Source organism: Pinus tabuliformis, chromosome 8, assembly GCF_031772625.1.
Source record: "Pinus tabuliformis cultivar Carrire ecotype Pingquan chromosome 8, CPIR1, whole genome shotgun sequence".
NCBI classification, from domain to species: Eukaryota; Viridiplantae; Streptophyta; class Pinopsida; order Pinales; family Pinaceae; genus Pinus; species Pinus tabuliformis.
Genome location: NC_142294.1, coordinates 149,533,944 through 149,554,239, shown reverse-complemented (window position 1 = coordinate 149,554,239; position 20,296 = coordinate 149,533,944). Strand labels below are relative to the sequence as shown.

The window sequence follows — 20,296 nt, the reverse complement described above, 5'->3', positions numbered from 1 at the left end:
CAAGCCCCTGGTGGCTAAGAAGAAATTTGCAGGTTTGCCATTTATCATTGGTGCTATCCATATCTTCTCCATGCATGCTTTGATTAAATTGATGAAGTCCTGGCTGAAACCAAAAGATAATAGAACCTTGTACAAAAAAGAACGATTAACTCTATCAAAGGAATTACACATGTCCAGTTTGATAAGCATACCTTGTTCTTTTCGCAACTGACTGGAGTGCAGAGCTTCCTGTACTTGGATGAGATTATCCAGAATGTGTCTCCCTTTCACAAAACCACCTTGAGTAGGAGAAATTAATTTTTGTAGTAATGGTTTGATTCTATTTGCCAACAACTTGGCCACAATCTTGTAGGATAAGTTACATAATGAGATAGGTCTGTATCTATCGAATGAACCTAGGTTTACTTCCTTTAGAATTAAGGCAAGAAAGTTGAATTTATGCCACCTCCGACCTTTGCCTTCCTCATGAAACCTTGAACCATTCTTATAAGATCAGATTTGATTACCTCATAGCATATTCTATAAAAGTGAATTGAAAATCCATCGGGCCTGGGAGCTTTATCTCGCTCCATGGACCAGACTATGTTTGATATTTCTTCTTCCGAGACTAGGCTTAGAAGGGTATCATTGTCATCTGAACTAACTAGTTGAGGAATGTTTGTCAGAAATTCTTCTATATCCTCCTCGCTCCCATTTTTTCCAGCACTCAGAATGTTTTCGACATGCTTTACGGTGGCTTCCTTAATTTGTTCAAATCCTCTGCATACATGTACACTAGATGTAGTGATTTCTGCGATGTGATTTCGTGAAAGCTGAGCTCTGTATTGTCTATGGAAATATGTAGTATTTTTGTCCCGTGCTTTGAGCCACAAACTGCGGGACTTTAATCGCCAGTGTTCTTCCTCATTTTTGAAGGATATGTATGCTTTCCTTTGGGCGTAATTTTTTTGTCTAGGTCCATGGTTGAAATGTCTTTCTCTTCCAACCCAGGTTGAAGTTCTTCCAACTGATTTGTTGCTTCTTTCCCCTGGCTGGTGGGGGTGTTAGTGGCTTTCTTTATCCATTCTTTTAGTGCCTTCTTGGTGTTCTTCATTTTTTGCTCCCATACAAAGCTTGGGGAGCCTAAGACGTCTGTTTTCCATGCTGTTTGTACAGTTTCAAGGAACCCCTCCTTTTCAACCCAGGGAGGGCTGAATTTAAATGGAAGGGGACCAATCTTCTTCCTCCTTTATGCACAGAAGGATTGGCTTGTGAGCGAAGTTAGTTTAGGAAGCATCTTGGAGAAAACTATTCTATTGTCCATCATGATAGAGCTACTGGCGAGGAATCTGTCTAGCCTTGCTGAGATATGATGTTCCCCTGTTCTATTATTTGTCCAAGTGTATGGTCCTTTCAGCGGCTTAAAGTCTACTAAGTCCCATAACTGAATGAGATTTTCCACAGTGGAGAGGAAGGGATGTCTTATAGAGGATCCGCCTCGCTTTTCTTTAGAATCTAGGATTATATTCAGATCTCCTCCTATGACAATATTCGTAGGGTTAAGATGCTCTAAGTAATCTGAGAGTGTCTTCCAACACATTTTCTTTTCTTCATAATGCACCTGGGCATACATGTTAAACAGGTATAATTTAGTATTACTTGCTGTGTGCCACAGTTCTGTATATATCCAATGTTGGGACTCATAAAATCTGCCTAGGATGAAGACATTTCTAGACCAAAATGTGCCTATTCCTCCAACCGAGCCTCTTGCACTGACTACCTTCCCCGAATCAAATTTCCATTTGGTATTGCTGGTGTTAAGAAGGATCTCCCCTTCTATTTTTGTCTCATGGAGCATGAGTATGTCTATGGGTTCCATTTTCATTAGATCTTTGATGGCCTCTGCCTTAGCAAGATTTCCCAAACCCCTGTAGTTCTAAGAGACTAGATTAATCATTTACAGCTTGTTGGGGTGGGACCTCCTCCCTTGGGAGCCCTTGGTCTGGTATTCCATCCAAGTGTCATTTCAATAGTGGCTTGACTTCCGAGGGTTTTTTGCCTTTCTGATTCTTCTTCCCTAGTTTACTTATTTCATCTCCTTCCGGCTCGGTTGGATGGCCTTTCAAAGGTATCATCATCCAAGGAGCCAACATTTTTTATCTTCTTCTTCTTCTGTTTAGTTATATCAACATATGAAGGGGAACAATTATTACTTGGATTCGGGTTTGATGTGTTACCTAGAGCTTGAAAGTCGATGTTTTTTAGCTGGGGAGGATCTTCTTGTTCTGTCTCCAGAGGCTCTGAGGGGGTTGTGAGAGATTCGAAGGTGTTTTTGTCCTCCACTGTGCTGATTTCTTCCTTGTTCCCAGCGTTTTGATGGCTTTCGGTTTCTTGCCCTGATTTATTCCCTGTCTCCTTGCCTTTGTTTTTGTTGTTCTGCCTGTTGTTTGCTGTTTTCTTTACTTGCTTCCATTGCTCTCCTTTTTCTCTCTCTGTAGTTTCCTCATTTTTCTTCTTACAGTATCTTGCGAAGTGTCCGTATTTGTGGCAGTATCGACATTTGAAGGGAAGCTACTCATAGTCGAGCTCTTGGATGTGAGTCCAGTCCGCCACCGAGAGCTTAATGGCTTCAGGAAGCCCGATTTCTAGGTCGACCTCTATGCAGATTCGAGCACAGGAGTATTGATCCTTCCTTGGCACCTGGTCTATATATCTGCCAAGAGCATTTCTGATGGATTGCAATGAGTTCTGACTCCAACAATGGAGGGGAAGGTGAGGAAGGTGCACCCAAACTGGCACTACCGTGGGCACATCTTGAGCTAGATCAAAGACGAGGGACCATTTGCTCAAATAGAGTCCTTGAGGGCCCATAAAATATGGCCCATTTCTGAAGATTAGGCTTCTATCTTCCACATTTTCGAACACGAACACAAAAAATCCCTTGCCCACGAAATAACTTTTTATTCCTTCTTTGACCAGGGGAATCCAGTTACTCTTTACCCACTCTTCGAAAGCTTTCGGGGAGGGCCATAACCCTGTAAACTGGCCAATAAGGCCTCTTTCGGTGAGATTCAACGCTGATTTGCAAGTTTCTTCCACTAGCAAAGACACCGTTGGAATGCTTCCCAGCTTTTTGACGAACCTGAGCTGAGGTCCAGAGGGCTGTCATTTCGCAATAGTTGCAACGAGAGACCTGAACACTTCTAGCTCAGGAGGAGGTGAAAGAAAGTATTCAGAACTGCCACCATGATCCATGACGAGGAAGGTCACCCTCAAAAAGGAAACCAACCAATGCTAGGCCACAAACGGAGCCCCCATGCGAGGACAATGCAGCCTCCAACAGAACTGACATGCCTCGGCCAGCCAACACTGCGCGAGGGAGGGCAAACAGGCGCCGCGAGTGCCTGATGCGAACCTTATAGGAGTTGTAGAACTGCTAAGGCAGGCTAAAGGATGAAGACCCGTTACTTCAAATTATATTTTTTCATACTTCAGGCTAAAGGATGAAGACACTTTTAGAACTGAAAGATAACAATATAAAAATGATACAAATGAAACTACTTGAACAAGGACTTCACTGAACCCCTACTAGCCATGACACGCATTTCATCAAACACGTCACAAATATGTAATGTATAGGTTTAAACAACATATCTGAGCATATGGGTCTCATACTTATCTGAGAATCACTAAGTAGAATTGGTGCCTCAACAAATTATCTCCCATTTCATCTATTAAGCCATAGATACATTTCTCATTCATTTATAACTAAAAACATGATGAGATCCATACATAGTCACTGTCATAATACATGTTCATAACCAACATAATAACAACAAAATAAGAAGGAAAACATAACCATATAATCCACATATAAATCAATATAATACTCATGAATTAGCAATGAGAAATAACCTCATATTAGGGATGCAAAGGCCAACCAGGTTCGGGACTTCCATGAATAACCTGACTGTAGACATGGCTGACCCAAATATCTCTTCAGCTAGTCACCCCCGTGCCATATTCTAGACATGAATTTGGGATCTCATAAAACACATCAATCCAACAATCTTGAGCTTCTAGAGGCCAAACCATCTCAACCCATCAAACAATGGTTCCACCTCACAGTTGGGCATCACAAAAAGATCACTAAAGTCATTTCTACCTAATCCTTCCAGAGCTTCAGAGCGTTTGTTCCAACCAAGGCTCCAGGACTAGTAACTCAACCCACCAAGGGCTCCAGAGTGTTTCCAACCAAGGCTCCATGACTGGTAACTCATCCCAAGTTGTTTCAAGGCTCTACAGTGTTTGTCCAACCAAGGCTCTAGGAACTAGTAACTTAACCCAAGCTAAAGGAAACATCAAAACCAACCAAAAAAGAAAAGAAATAAACCCATAACACCATGGATATCCATGAAATGGAAAGGCTTGTCAATTCCACTGTCAATCTAGGAAATCATCCATGCCAATGACAAATCATGACCAATAAACTACATGCATATGCCATGCATGCCAAAACTAGTGAGGAAAACATACATACAACTCGATACCTACAAGAAAAACCTATTGTAGCTATTGATCCCGATGTCCTTTTGGGTTTTCTTGCTCTTCCATTTCCTTCTTGCTCCAAAACTCCTAGTATTCCACACTCCTCCAATAGTGCTCTAAGAAAAATCTAAGTGTCCAAGAGTATGAGAGAGAGAGAGAATAGAGAGAGACCTCCAAAACATAACTAAAAAAAGTATGTAAACTGATCCTCGAAATCCCTTTTATTAATTACCTCTCTATTTTCTTCGTTTTCCATTATTTTCCTTCATTTCCCTACTCACATGCAACCTATGACCTTTCATCTCCCGTTTATCTTAATTTCCATTATTTTCATAAATAAATGTGCCAAAATGCCATTTTTATTTTCCAAAGCCTTTTCTATTGCCTTTCCCAATTCCCTTAGCCATTAATCAATCAATGGTGATCCCCATCATTATGTCTTTTCCCAGCGTTAATCTTGGAATAAGTGTCCCATCAACCATGGATATTATTTTTCCTATATTAACTTTTATTACATGGAATTTTCACCAGGAATATTATTGAGCCCTCCCCCTTGGGGGAACACCATCCTCTATGTTTAACAACACCTACAACCAACAAGGTTGTTGTAAGAAACACATACTTCCCATGGATCTTTATAAAATAGCTCGTAGCAGTATTTACAATGATCATCCTGCCGAGAAGAAGACCAACATGAAAACATAACAATTATAACATGATAATTACATGACACCCATACCACGCATTGGAGCTTAATAACATAGCTCATCGCGGTATTTACATCCGTATACATATGTACATATACCAAACATCACGAAAACATGTACCAAAAACATAGATCAAAGACATATACCAAAACATCCGCTCAATCAGTGAATAAGGAAGGATACATAACCCACATCTGATCCACCATCTCCCATGTAGCTTCATCGGTCCCAGAGTGCTTCCATTGCAATTTAACTTGCTCGATTGTTCAGTTCCAAAGCATGAACATCTTTCTCTGCAAAGTACATTGCAGTTCTAGCACGAAGTCCCTGTCTAGCTCCACTTGCAATATAGACTAGCCAATCACATGATAAGCATATTTAACATACTTCTTAAGCTATGACACATGGAAAAAATCATGGAATTTCACTATTGGAGGCAGTGCAAGTCGATATGTTATTGAACCAATCCTCCCAATAATCCTGAGAGGTACACAAAACCAGGGTTCCAGCTTGGGACATCATCCAATCTGTAAGAAACTATTCTTCGGTTTCATGTGCAACTACGCCTATTCTCCAACCCATAACTCTTTGAAAAACCTATTCCAATATGCATATATCCTCTGCCTATCATGTTCTTCTTTCAAATTCTTCTTGATTACCTATATTTTCTACTCCATGTCTACCAACATGTTTGGTCCAATCAACACCCTGTTAATTCGATCACTCAAAGTGATGGGAATATTGAAACTCTACCCATACAATGCCTCAAATGGACTCATCCTTAGTGGCTCATGATACTCATTGTTAAAGTGAAATATACCAGTGGAAGGTACTCTTCCCACTTCCGCTGCTGATGTATTACATACATCCTCACCATATCCTCTTATATCCTATTGACCCTCTCTATGTGTCCATCCGTCTGCGGATCATAAGTTTTATTGAAGGAAAACTTTGTGCCCAAATATGGAAATAGCTCCTTCCAAAACTTGGAAGTGAACTTCACATTCTTGTCTGACACAATATTCTTCAAAAATCCATGTAATCTGACCACATCCCTGATAAAGACCTGTGCTACGTCACTCACTCAGAATGTAGACTTCACTAGAATGAAGTGTGCTACCCTTTTCAACATGTCCACCACTACCATGATGGAATCATGTTGTCTCACTATCCTCGAAAAAACTGTGATAAATTCCATGGAAATGACCTCCCATTTCCACTATGGAATTGGAATAGGATGTAGTAGTCCACTCGGATGCTTACACTATGCCTTCGCCTACTAGAAATCCAAGTACCTAGCCATAAACTATGTTATGTCTCTCTTCAAATTTGGCTAATAATAGAATTTCTTCATTGTTGTCAGTGTCTTCTGATAACTTGCGTGACCCGAATATGGTTTCACATGAAACTCCCTTAAGATCACCTTCTTGATCTCACTATTATTTGACACATATATCTTGTCCCTAAATCTAACCAATCCATTTTCTGTGAGATGACAGTCCACATATTGTGCGCTTGTACTTGTACCTGTACTTATACCACTACTTGTACCTATAACTGTACCAGTACCAGTACCTGTAACTATACTTGTACAACTACCTATACTCTATTGTAACCTGTGCATAATATCCATATACATGACATCCTACTGACCTACTTGCTGAGCTTAGCATACAATTGATGCTCTCTCAACAATCTCAACACTACTGCTAAATACTCGACATGGTCTTCCTCATTTTTTGAATATATAAATATATCATCAATGAACACAATAACAAAATTGTCCAAATACATACACAACACACAATTCATCAAGCACATAAAGGTGGTTGGAGCATTAATTAAACCAAATGGAACTACAACAAACTCATAATGCCCATACCTGGTCCAAAAAGATTTCTTATAGATGCCCTCTTCTTTAATGTGTACCTAATAATATCTAGATCTTAGATCAATCTTCGAGAACATTTCTCATCCCTTCAAATCAAATAATTCATCAATCCTTGGTAACAGATACATTTTGTTGATGGTCACTTTCAACTGCCTGTAATAAATGCACAACCTAAGAGTACCATCCTTCCTTTTCACAAGTAGTATGGGTGCACTCAATGGTGATACACTTGGACTAGTGTACCCCTTTTCAAGAATTTCCTTAAACTACAGCTTCAACTCTGCCAAATCAAGTTTACCCACCCTATAAGCTTCCTTTGATGTCGGAGCTACCCCTAGCACCAACTCAATAGAAAGTCTACTTCCCAGTGTAGTGGAAACTCTGAATTTTTTGCAGGAAATACATCCTGAAACTGTTGTAGAACTAGGCACCTTCTCAAAACATCTTCATCCTCAACTTCCTTACCTTTGTAACTAGAAATGTGCATTGAAAATAACACACACACTTTCCTGCATCTATGCTTGGCTTGCATAACTGTCACCATTCTAACTGATGCTGATTTCTTCTTACCCCGTAAATCTCTTTGTTCTTCATTGTCATCCAAGCACCCAATGGCTTTTTCATAAAAATACACCTTGGTTCTATGAAAGTACAAAAATTCCATGCCCAAAAACATATTGTATGATCCCAACAATAATAAATTCAAATGTGTTGAGGTAGGCATACCATTCAAATCAAATGTATAAGCTCTTACCCAATGATGAACTCACTTCTTTGTACCTATAGCCAACTGCACTAATCAATTCTCTACATGCACTTCTTTATTCAAACCACAATTATCCACTAGGTAAGGATTAACATAGCTGTAATTATATCCAAGGTCAATAAAAATAGAAATAACTTGATGACAAAGCTTACCGTCCATCTTAGTTATATATGCTCGATGGTCTGCGTATCTATTATCTAGAATTGCATAGATCCTAGGAATATTTTGCGTAACATCTCTCACTGTCTATGCCTCTTGAGCACTATAAATCTGTAGTCTACCACTTTGATAATGTGGAAAATATCTCCTACAATACTCTCCTCCGCAAGTCCAGCACCGCATGGGCTCCTTATTCTTCTCCTCAGATTGAAGTCTCTATCCTTTGTCAAATGCATTTAGCTTCTTAGATGGTGTTGCATTCTCTTTATTACCTGTATCTCAAGGTCTTTCTCGTTTCTTGTGCCATCTTCCTTCGATCCTTGCATTACCTTTCTAGTCTAGCTTACTTTGAGATCTGTGCTTTGATTGCTCATAGAAATTCTTTAACTTTCAGATGGCCTCCTCCATTAATCTAGGCTAATCAAACTCAATCATGTCTTTGAATGAAATCGGTAATCCACTAGTGAATCTATGAATCCTGGCATTCTCCTCCTTGAGGCATGGCAAATACCTCAGTAGCTCTAGGAACCTTCTAGTGTACTCCTCATCTGTCATTGATCCCATCTCTAACTCATAAAATTATTTTGCCTTGTCATCAAAGTATCTCTCTGGAAGGTGCTTCTTCTTGAATAGTCTCTCAAATTCATTCCAAGTTAATTCCTCCTCACGAATACCTCTAACGTTCTTCACATCTTCCAAAAAAATACCTTCTTTAACTTCGAGACTGATTGTAGCTATTTTGGCTTTCATTTTTTCTGAGTAATCATTCAACGTGAAAAAATTTCTCATACCAATTAACCATGCCTTTTCATCCTATGATTTGTTCATCTATCCATCAAATATAGGTGGATTTTCTTTATTAAACTCATCCAACAAATATCCTTGTAACTCCTCCTACAAGGATGATAATGATGTCGATCATCATGTCTGTCAGAACCAGAACTAGAATATAACCTTTGTCTATCACATTTCCTATCCGAAGTATCCAACAATCTGCCATCTCTAACCGTGTCATCTCTATCCAACCTGTGCTCACCATGAGATCTATTTCCATATGCCCCATTGGTTCTGTCCTCCTGCTCATGGATGATCTGAAGTGGTCCATGTCACTGTAATTCTGATAAAATCTGAAGTATCACTGCATTTACCTCTGCTTGTTTCTCCTATGCCTATATGATTTTGTCATTATCTGCCTTACAACTCCTTATTTCTTCCTTTAAGCTTCTCAGTGTGTCTTCCAAATCAGACGAATACCCAAAACCGCATTGCTCATATGATCCATAGGAAGAGTCTCGGGTACTATAGTCTACCATCTTGCTAGTCATCTTTGATATTATTCCTGCAAGGTATATGATGTCAGCTAAACCAAATCACAATAAACCAACGTACCTTAACATAATTTAGGAAGGATACCTCATCTACAGGGTCAAAAAATTAGCATAACACATGTATAACATAATCATGACAATAGATAGAGATATAACACATAAGCATATAATCATATAACCATCATTCTAGCTAGAGTTCAATAACCAACGCATGACAATATCAACTTGTTGTGGCCACCAACAACGCCCCACTTTGTTTGGTATTAGAAAACAACACCAAACAAATGGGGACCCTTAATAAAAATCCAAAAAACATTTTATGAAAATTTTAGTATTTCAACTCCTTAAAGCTGTGTCGCATCGCAAGAAGAGAATAAACATTTTCTCATGAGCATAATAAACTACGAAGAAGCGACGCGAAATTCATCACATCGCATACATTATGAAGTGCTCTTAAATGAAAAAACTTAAGAAATCTCCAACGGCCGATATGCGACGTCGCATATCGCAACATCGCGTAAGCAGCACACAATGAATGAATGACTAAGCGCGATCTACAATATGCGATCTGCGATGTTGCGATCTGCGATGAATGCGATCTGCGATAAATGCGATCATGAATTTCTGTAATGACACATCTTGACGACGCGATCCGCGATGCTGCAATGCGAGTCGCAGAAATCACCCATCGCAAAATTTCCTCGATGCAGTATTCAAGGAAAGCTATCCGTAGACCAAAATTGGGCGCACGCCTTAAAAGAAATTAATGATTGTATGCCAAAGTATTCAAGAAGGACAGTTTTGTGTTTTTCGAAGAGTCAATTCGTTATGGGTGTCATGATTATGCATTCATAAGAGCTTAAAGCTTTCATGTCAATCTTTATTATCATTACTCTTTTCCTTTTGCGTAAATTGTAAGGCAGGAAATAACATAAAGCAATGTGCAGGAAACATCTAAGGAAAAGGGGAAAGCGTCAATGCTCGGAGAACAGAGAAGAGATGCCTTCACAAATGGATGCCGCATGCAACAGGACCACAGATTCCAAAGTATCACTCAACAGATGCTGATGTTAATAGGCCATCCAAAACTTAGAGTCAAAGGCGCACAAAAGCAGCATGTTTACAAAAGATCCTGAAGCTTATGCCCGGTAAAGCAAGAAGAAAAAGGTGCTAAAGAAGGAAAACGCACCAGAAAAGCCCGGAACAAAGAACGGAGGCAGTTTTCGATGCAGAAAATTGTTCAGAGAGAAAAGTCCCTAACTTGTTCAGTCATTCGCAAGGCCAGAAACCGAAATAGCAAAAGCAGAATCAGTTTGAGAGAAATTTGCGTTATTACCAAGTATACACGCAGTGAATACACCCAGCCAGAGGAAGATTCTCGAAAATATCTTCTAATTTACCAGAAAGTGGTGCCAACGCTTGTTATTTCTATTTTCATAGCTCAAACAAAAGCAGAAAGGCGACCAGCCGACTCTTCCCAAGCGAATGTTGCATGCTTGCAGCACTAAGGAGCAAATACAGAAATGGTTAGGAATTAGATTCAATTTTTAGAAATAGTTTTGCTTTAGCAGAAGAGCGGTCATTTAAAACCGTATCCTAAATTTATGTAAATTAAGTTAATTAGTTAGCAGTAGTTAAACCCTTCTCAAGCATTAGGAGAAGGGTCCAGAAATTTGTCAAAAAACTTGTCCTCAGAACATGCACTTTTGCACCCTCGGAGGGGGTTTTGATGAATGGATGGATCAAGGTTTATTGATGTTTGCATTTGATATCAGCTACTGATGTTGCACTTCTGTACTCTTAGTAGATGTTAGAGCAAGGAGAGATAAATCATTGTTGCTTGAAGCTTATGAGTGGAATTAGTCATAAATGGTACTTTTATCTCTTGACCGTTTCTGTTTATATTCTTAAAGTGATATACAGTTTTTAGTTGATTATATGTTACTGCATGACTGTGAGAGTTACCATTTGGCACTTTTGTACGGTGGAGTCATTCATTTATGTTTGATATATGAATAACGTATTATGCGATATGCTGTTCAAAACTGTTTTGCCTAACTTCTTATGCAAAGTGGTTTATCTTAATTGATTTCTATTCTTATGATAGCTGAATGATCTTTATTACCAGTTATTGTTTGAAATCTCTTTAGATTGCATAATAGAAGAAATACACCCCGGGTTAGCGTAGATTATATGTGTTGTTTCTCATTAGATTACAATAGCATAGAGTTAGTTTAGAAGTGTGAATTAAATTAGCTTTAAGTACTCTTAGATCAGCATCATCCAACTCTACACACACACACACCCTTAGATTGGGAAACTGGTCCCATTATCCCCAGTCAGACCCGCTATACCAAACGGATAAGGAGCTGCCAACCAAGGTCCGGACCGGGTGGGTATCCCCCTTGTTGTCGACCCGATTTTCGGGGCCTCAACATATTTGGCGCTAGAAGGAGGGCATGAACTATGAATGGCACCTTAATCAAAATCTAAATACCATTCTTAGAATAAATCGCCCTCATCAACTCCCCCGACTTCCCCAGTACGTTTAAATCCAAAGTCAGAAGTCGCTTGAGTAATAACCGCTGCTACATACCCTAATATTTCAGACCAATCTACCATTGAACCCCCTGAAGTTCAAACTCTGATTCGCAAACTCCAGGGATTTTCTATTTTTACACAGAGGTCTGATAAATCTCAAAGCAGCGTGACTTCGTAGTACAATCCTGCTCATCCCCTGGCCAGATTAAAGAGTGAAAAATTTGGCATCCAGCCGACTGAATTCCCTCTCCCCACCAGGAAAAGAGCAAGGAAAGAACCACAAGAGTCTGACAGTGAGACTCTTTCATCTACATCGTCCGTTTCAACTCCCTCACCATGAAGTCAGCCACCCACATCTTCATTCCAAACCACTCATCCATATTCCACAACCCCTCTTCTTCAATCATCTAAGATCATAATATCTTCATCTTCCCAACCTCAGGGATCATCCTCTGCACTTTCATTTACCAGCAGCTCAACGATGGCCCAGTCTCCATGGAACAATCCTGGGGCAGTTTTAATGCCTCCACCCCTGAGCCAAATACCGGCCCATCCTGAGAAATGGCTACCCAAATTCAATCCAGAAGCAGGCATGCTAGCTGAAGAGCACATTAACAATTTCATGCTTTCTGTAAATCTCAACGGAGTTACCAACGAGGATGTTGTTGTCTGGCTTTTTCCCTATACAATGCAAGGAACAGCCAGGTCATGGTACTTTTCATTACCCTCCGGGTCTATCACAAGTTGGGACATTTTTCAAAGTCAATTCCTTACCAAGTTTGGTGATGACAGATCAACGGCAACGTTAATCAATGACCTATCCAATCTTAAAGCCGAGGCTAGAGAACCCATCAAAGATTTCAATTTACGGTTCAATAAAATCCTCAACAAAATTCCCACTGCTTCCCAACCCAGCAAAGAAGTACGATGTGAATGGTATATTACGGCCTTACCATCAAACTTAGCAATCTTCGTGGATAGGGCAAATAAAACAACCTTAGTTGAAAACCTGACAGAGGTGATAGCAGTAGAGAAACACGTAGTAGCCTTGGAAAAGAGATCTACGATAGAGGAACGCAAATATAAAAAAGTCACCTTCAAGGAAGACTCCAAGAAGAAACAAACGAAAGATCCTTTCGATTTGGAAGGATTGCAAAAAGTATTAAAGACCATGTCCAATGAGATGATTGACATAAGAAAACAAGTAGCAGAAACTTCTTCAAAAAAGCCCTACAGAGCTTTTAAAAGAGGCCCTTCAATGGATGTGAAACCACCCAACGCTATCTCAAATGTCGAATCCGAAGAGGAGGAAGAAGAAGAGAGTACCACTGAAGGGCAGACCGATGACGAAGAAGTTGTGGAACTACAAGGAATGTGGGATTTCATCCTCCCACAAGAAGAAGATCAAGAAGCATTTCCGGTTAGCACAGGAAGCAAAAATCAACTTGATCCTCCCCAAACTGCCCCTAAGCAGAAGGGCACAAGCCCTGCAGCAAAAGATAAAGTCGCAACAAAGAAAACAACCGCTAAAGCGACTCAATCTAGCCCAGTCCAACCAGATCAAACACCTCCATCAAGAACACTGATAGTGTCGGATGAAATGGAATACAATATTATTGATGACATGAAAAAGACTAGGGCTAATATCACTCTTTATGAATTGAGCAAATTGAAACATCAACAGAGATAATGATGAAAGAATTACACGCCGTGCCTACTACATCTTTGCCTACAGCTGTAGCTTCCCACAACATGGGAAGACCTCCAACCAACACGATCAATAAGATTGATCCAAATGACATCGCCTTGATTGGAGGAAGATCAAGGTCTCACACTCCCCCTTTTCTTCTCACTTATGAAATTTTCAATAAAAATGTGCACAATTGTTTGGTAGATTCTGGTGCTTCAACGAATATTTTACCCAGATCAATATGTGCCAAGTTGAATGTTCAACCACAAAAGTCCATAGTGCGCATACTTTAGCTTGATTGATCTCAAGTCGAAGTGATTGGTGAACTTAATCAAGTGACCATAAGATTGTCATCTAACCCGAAGGTATGTCAGGTTATTGACATTCTAGTAGCTAATATCCCAGAATTCTATGGCTTGATTCTTAGCAGGGATTGGTCCGAAAAACTCCATGGATACTTCTCAACCAACTGGTCGCACATGTGGTTACCCTACAATGGTAAACCGAATCAAATAAAGGTTGAACGAGAGTTACACCAGAAGTACATAGTAACAGAATTGGAGGGAGAAAATGAAGCAATAGCATATAACAGCAGTATCATAGGCAATTACTCGGTAGATTCTTTCCTCGACAATTTCAATGCTCATACATCACCTTACTTATAAAATTCAGTTTTGTCCCAAGTCAAAAATTTTTCCCAAACTGATAATTCAAAGTGTTTTAATTTTGTAGACAAACCTGTAAATACATCTTTGTTTTGGAAATTATATTTTGATGGCTCTAATACTAACGAAGGAGCAGGAGCAGGATGCGTTCTTATTAGTCCAGAAGGAAATAAGACCATGCTTACGTGCAGACTTGAATTCGATTGCACAAACAATACAGCGGAATATGAGGCCTTGGTGCAAGGCCTATACAAAGCAATCAGGTTGAACGTCAAGTATCTTCAAGTCTTTGGAGACTCTGAGATTGTCGTCAAACAGGTACGTAACACCATACATTGCCTATCAGGTCATTTGAAACACTATCAATATTTAGTACAAGATCTGACTGAGCATTTCATAGCATTCAATATTTCGTCAATCCCAAGACTCCAAAACGCGAGCGCAGACCTTTTAGCTAACGTAGCTTCTAGACTTATTCCCTCCGAAGATTTTAGTCCAGATAGATTCTCAATAGAATTAATCTTTAGACCGTCCATCCCTGACAACATTACAAACTGGAGAGTATTCAATGACGATCCTGATATTGTAAATTTCCTCACTTCTGAAGGATCCTACTCCAATCAGATAATTGACGAAGACCATCACGATCGACAAATACAACAAGATAGCACTGATAATGCTATACCTAAATCGGTGGTTAAGTTGGAAGACTTATACGATTTGAAAAGTCGGTTTAAAAGGTCTACCAATTCTAAGCTCTACAGTTCAACTCTGAACTACGAATTAGTAAACCTAGGAACCGATGATAAACCACAAAACGTTAATCTAGGCCACAGCCTAGCCCATGAAGAAAAACTAGCGTATATTCGTCTTTTGAGACAATACAAAAATGTTTTTGCCTGGAATTACGATGAGCTGAAGACATACGACACTTCTATCATTCAACATACTATCCCTATGATTGACAATGAAAAACCTGTCCAACAGAAACTCAGAAAAATCCACCCCAATTTAGAAAATCAGATAAAAACTGAGCTAAATAAGTTATTTAAAGCCAAAATAATTTTCCCCGTCAGACATTCCAAATGGGTCTCCAATATGGTACCCGTTAGAAAGAAAAACGGAGATATTAGAATCTGCATCGATTTTCGGAATCTCAACAAAGCCTGTCAAAAAGACAATTTTCCCCTCCCGTCTATGGAGCAGATATTACAGGCAGTAGCAGACTCAGAACTAATGTCTTTTTTGGATGGATTTTCAGGATACAATCAAGTGCTGGTACATCCCGATGATCAGTTAAAAACCACATTCCGAACTAAATGGGGCACATACGCATATCGGAAGATGCTATTTGGTTTGATCAATGCCGGCGCTACATTTCAGAGAGCCATGGACATCGCATTCAAGGGTTTAGTCAATAAATCTGTAGTAATTTATTTGGATGATATAATAGTGTACTCCAAGAAGCGAAGCGACCATCTCAAAGACTTGAAACAAATCTTTCAACAATGTTTAAGGTATGGGATTTCACTTAACCCAAAGAAATCTTTTTTCGCATTAAGTGAAGGAAAACTTCTAGGATTCATAGTGTCAAAATCTGGTATTCACATTGAGCCTGACAGAATCAAAGAAATTTCTGAAATATCCCTACCTCATAACAAAAAAGCCATGCAATCTTTCCTTGGACAAATCAATTTTGTGAAGAGATTTGTCCCAGATTTTTCACGAATTGTTTCTCCTTTGCAAACCATGATTAAAAAGAATTCAAATTTTAAATGGGGTCAAGATGAGCATGAAGCATTCAACCTGATCAAACAAGCTATCATTAACGCTCCATCTTTAGCAACCCCGAATTTTTCAGAATCTTTTATCTTATACACATTTGCCTCAGAGAAATCATATGTCGCGATTCTAACTCAAGCAAATCAAGAGAAAGCGGAAGCTCCAATCGCATTTTTTAGCTCGAATTTACAAGGTGCTGAACTCAATTATTCAGATGTGGAGAAACAGGCATATGCTGTTTTCAAAGCGATCAAATATTTCAGACCTTTCTTACTTAAAACCCATACTAAGGTCATAGTACCATTTCCAGCGGTAAGAAATCTTCTAATACAGAAGGATGTGGGTGAAAAAAGAGCAAATTAGATCACCGCTTTACAAGAATACGACCTTGAGATCAAACCAGCAAGCATTGTGAGAGGTCAAGGCTTCTGCAAAATGTTGGCTGGAGCATCGCAAATTCCTGAAAATTCATCTAAAGAGGTACAAACGTATGAGGTAAGCCTAAACGATGCAGAATCATTATATGCTGACACCATTTATTATCTTAAGAATGGGTATGCTCCATCACACCTAGATCACACCAAGAAAAGAGCTCTGAGATTGAAAGCTAAACAATATTAGCTCATAAATGATGTTCTTTTTAAAAGGAATTACGATTCTGTTCTTCTTAGATGTCTTGAGAAAACTGAAGCCAAAAAGGTTTTGCAGGAACTCCATGATGGACCAGCAGGCGGACACTATGCTGGAGATGCTACTGCACATAAAATCTTACGTGCAGGATATTATTGGCCCATGCTGTTCAAAGACTCACACAGTTACGTGAGGAAATGTCAAGTCTGCCAAACTACTGCAGGGAGACAAAAGAAACCGTCCATGCCACTACAGCCGGTAAACATTGAGCAACCATTCAGTTAGTGGGGCTTGGACATAATAGGTGAGATCGTTCCTCACTCTTCTAAGCAGCATAGATACATCCTCACGGCAACAGATTATTTTACTAAATGGGTAGAAGCAGTTCCTCTCAAGACAGCTAATTCTGAAAACATCATTGAATTCATAGATCAATTTATAATCACTAGGTTTGGATTGCCAACGGCTTTAATGTTTGATAATGCCTCATACTTTTCTGGGAATGCAATGACTGAGTTTGCACTTAAAAGAGGGTTCAAACTGAAATATTCGGCCAACTACTATCCGCAAGGTAATGGATTGGCTGAGTCAACAAATAAAAACCTAATCAGGATTATTAAAAGAACAGTTGACCAGAACCAAAAGAATTGGCACAAAGCTTTGGTAAATGCTTTATGGGCAGATAGAATAACGAAGAAAGCTTCAATCGGCACTTCTCCCTTTAATTTAGTTTATGGGAAAGAAGTGGTTCTTCCAACTCACTTAGTCATCCCCTCTTTGTCTTTAGTACAATACATCGATGAAGTATCTACTTCCTCCTTACAATTAAGACAAATGGAAATAATCAAATTAGAAGAACGACGAGAACAAGCTAAGAAAACCCATGCTCATCACCAAGCGCTAATAAAATCCTCTTTTGACTCGAGCATAATGACCAGAATTTTTTTTCAGATGGGAGATGTAGTTTTGAAATGGGATAAGGCTCACGAAGAAAAGGGCAAACATACAAAATTTCAGAAGATGTGGCTTGGTCCTTTTCAGATTGTAGAAGTCATAGGCCCATCAACGTTTGTGTTGCAGGATTTAGCAGGTAGAAGGGATTCTTTGCCTGTTAATGGACAGATCCTTAAAATATATTTTCCATAGAAGATTATTCTTCTATTTTGTAGGATAGTTTTAGTTTTTTCTTTTTTTTCTTTCTGATAAATAAAACCAGTTGTAGATGGTTACTACATGGGTTCACGAAAAAGACACCAATTCTCTATCAGATTTTGATTTTTTTTTCGCTTGTACAAATAGTAAAATTTTTCGAAAAATCTGATCTTTATTATTGACAGATAGAGTTAACTTTAGCCTAGATATGATACTAGTTTCAACTTCAAAAAATCTGATGAAAGCAACCTTTGGTAAAAAAATGTTTTATATCAACACAATGAAAGGTATCAATAATAAAATAAATATTCTCTGTAAAACTGCTGTTTTCAAACTCTATTATTGTCGTCCAGAGCTTTCTTAAGGAAAAACAATGATTTCCTCCCTGCTAAAGAAAATCGCAGCATTCAGAGGAACAATCCGAGAAAACACTATATCTCAAAGAATAAGAGGTCTCATCACGAGCCGGCTTATCATGATCACAAATATTATAACTTGCTGACTTTGCCAATACTGTCCACCAAAACAGGGCAACGACTCAAGATTGTTGCAATCAAAAGACAAGGGGTCTCATCACGAGCCAGCTTGTTCAGCAAAAGTGTAAATCAAGTGAATGACTGTGTCATAATTTGGCCACCAAACCAAGACATTGTTCTTTAGAGAATAAAAAAGGAAAAAAGGATCATTGCTGGGTAACAGGTAACCCTGTCGAGGCTATGGACGCCTGCTGGTAGCAGAGGCTCTACCTACGACAAATGAGCATATTTTAAAAGCCAGCACACAGAGAAGACCTTATTTTATCTTTAAAAGACCAAGTAATGGCTGATGTAAATGCAAGGACAAAGCCTGAGGAAGCAAACAATTGGAATAGAAAAAGGTTGAAACAAAATATCATTGATAGGATAAGGCATAATGTACTCTATCTGTCCATAACAAAATTTAGAATTATGAATTTTTTTTTGCTTTGGAAGTTAAAATTCAATAGAAAAGCAGAGATAACTGGTTCTTCCCAGTGAATCGCCATTGTTGTGGCCACCAACAACCCCCCTCTTTGTTTGGTATTAGCAAACAACACCAAACAAATGGGGACCCTTAATAAAAATCCAAAAAACATTTTATGAAAATTTTCGTATTTCAACTCCTTAAAGCTGTGTCGCATCGCAAGAAGAGAATAAACATTTTCTCATGAGCATAATAAACTGCGAAGAAGCGACGCGAAATTCATCGCATCGCATACATTATGAAGCGCTCTTAAATGAAAAAACTTAAGAAATCTCCGACGGCCGATATGCGACGTCGCATATTGCAACATTGCGTAAGCAGCACACAATGAATGAATGACTAAGCGCGATCTGCAATCTGCGATCTGGAATCTGCGATCTGCGATCTGCGATTTGCGATGCTGCGATGCTGCGATGAATGCGATCTGTGATAAATGCAATCATGAATTTCTGCGATGACACATCTTGACGACGCGATCCGCGATGCGAGTCGCAGAAATCACCCATCGCAAAATTTCCTCGACGCAGTATTCAAGGAAAGTTGTCCGTAGACCAAAATTGGGCGCGCGCCTTAAAAGAAATTAATGATTGTACGCCAAAGTATTCAAGAAGGACAGTTTTGTGTTTTTCGAAGAGTCAGTTCGTTATGGGTGTCATGATTATGCATTCATAAGAGCTTAAAGCTTTCATGTCAATCTTTATTATCATTACTCTTTTCCTTTTGCGTAAACTGTAAGACAGGAAATAACATAAAGCAATGTGCAGGAAACATCTAAGGAAAAGGGGAAAGCGTCAATGCTCGGAGAACAGAGAAGAGATGCCTTCACAAACGGATGCCGCATGCAACAGGACCACAGATTCCAGAGTATCACTCAACAAATGCTGATGTCAATAGGCCATCCAAAACTCAGAGTCAAAGGCGCACAAAAGCAGCATGTTTACAAAAGATCCTGAAGCTTATGCCCGGTAAAGCAAAAAGAAAAAGGCGCTAAAGAAGGAAAACGCACCAGAAAAGCCCGGAACAAAGAACGGAGGCAGTTTTCGATGCATAAAATTGTTCAGAGAGCAAAGTCCCTAACTTGTTCAGTCATTCGCAAGGCCAGAAACCGAAAAAGAAAAAGCAGAATCAGTTTGAGAGAAATTTGGGTTATTACCAAGTATACACGCAGTAAATACACCTAGCCAGAGGAAGATTCTCGAAAATATCTTCTAATTTACCAGAAAGTGGTGCCAACGCTTGTTATTTCTATTTTCATAGCTCAAACGAAAGCAGAAAGGCGACCAGCCGACTCTTCCCAAGCGAATGTTGCATTCTTGCAGCACTAAGGAGCAAATACAGAAATGGTTAGGAATTAGATTCAATTTTTAGAAATAGTTTTGCTTTAGCACAAGGGCGGTCATTTAAAACCGTATCCTAAATTTATGTAAATTAAGTTAATTAGTTAGCAGTATTTAAA

The 20,296-nt window shown here is 39.2% G+C and overlaps 1 protein-coding gene across 1 annotated transcript; it reads right to left on the bottom strand.

The window, feature by feature from the left end:
- Window positions 1-2,550: 2,550 nt before the first annotated feature.
- Window positions 2,551-3,331, bottom strand: LOC149234562 (uncharacterized). Its single transcript, XM_089368311.1, has 2 exons — window positions 3,269-3,331; window positions 2,551-3,141 (listed from the first exon to the last, which is right to left on the bottom strand). The coding sequence occupies exons 1-2, from the start codon at window positions 3,329-3,331 to the stop codon at window positions 2,551-2,553; spliced, it is 654 nt and encodes a 217-aa protein (XP_089224437.1).
- Between the last annotated feature and the right edge of the window lie 16,965 nt (window positions 3,332-20,296).

Excerpts from the sequence above, each read along its gene's own strand:
- LOC149234562 (XM_089368311.1), bottom strand. The coding sequence starts at position 3,331 with ATGTCAGTTCTGTTGGAGGCTGCATTGTCCTCGCATGGGGGCTCCGTT. Across the intron at positions 3,142-3,268 it reads CCGTTTGTGGCCTAGCATTG|CCCTCTGGACCTCAGCTCAG; the intron begins GTTGGTTTCCTT and ends GCGAAATGACAG.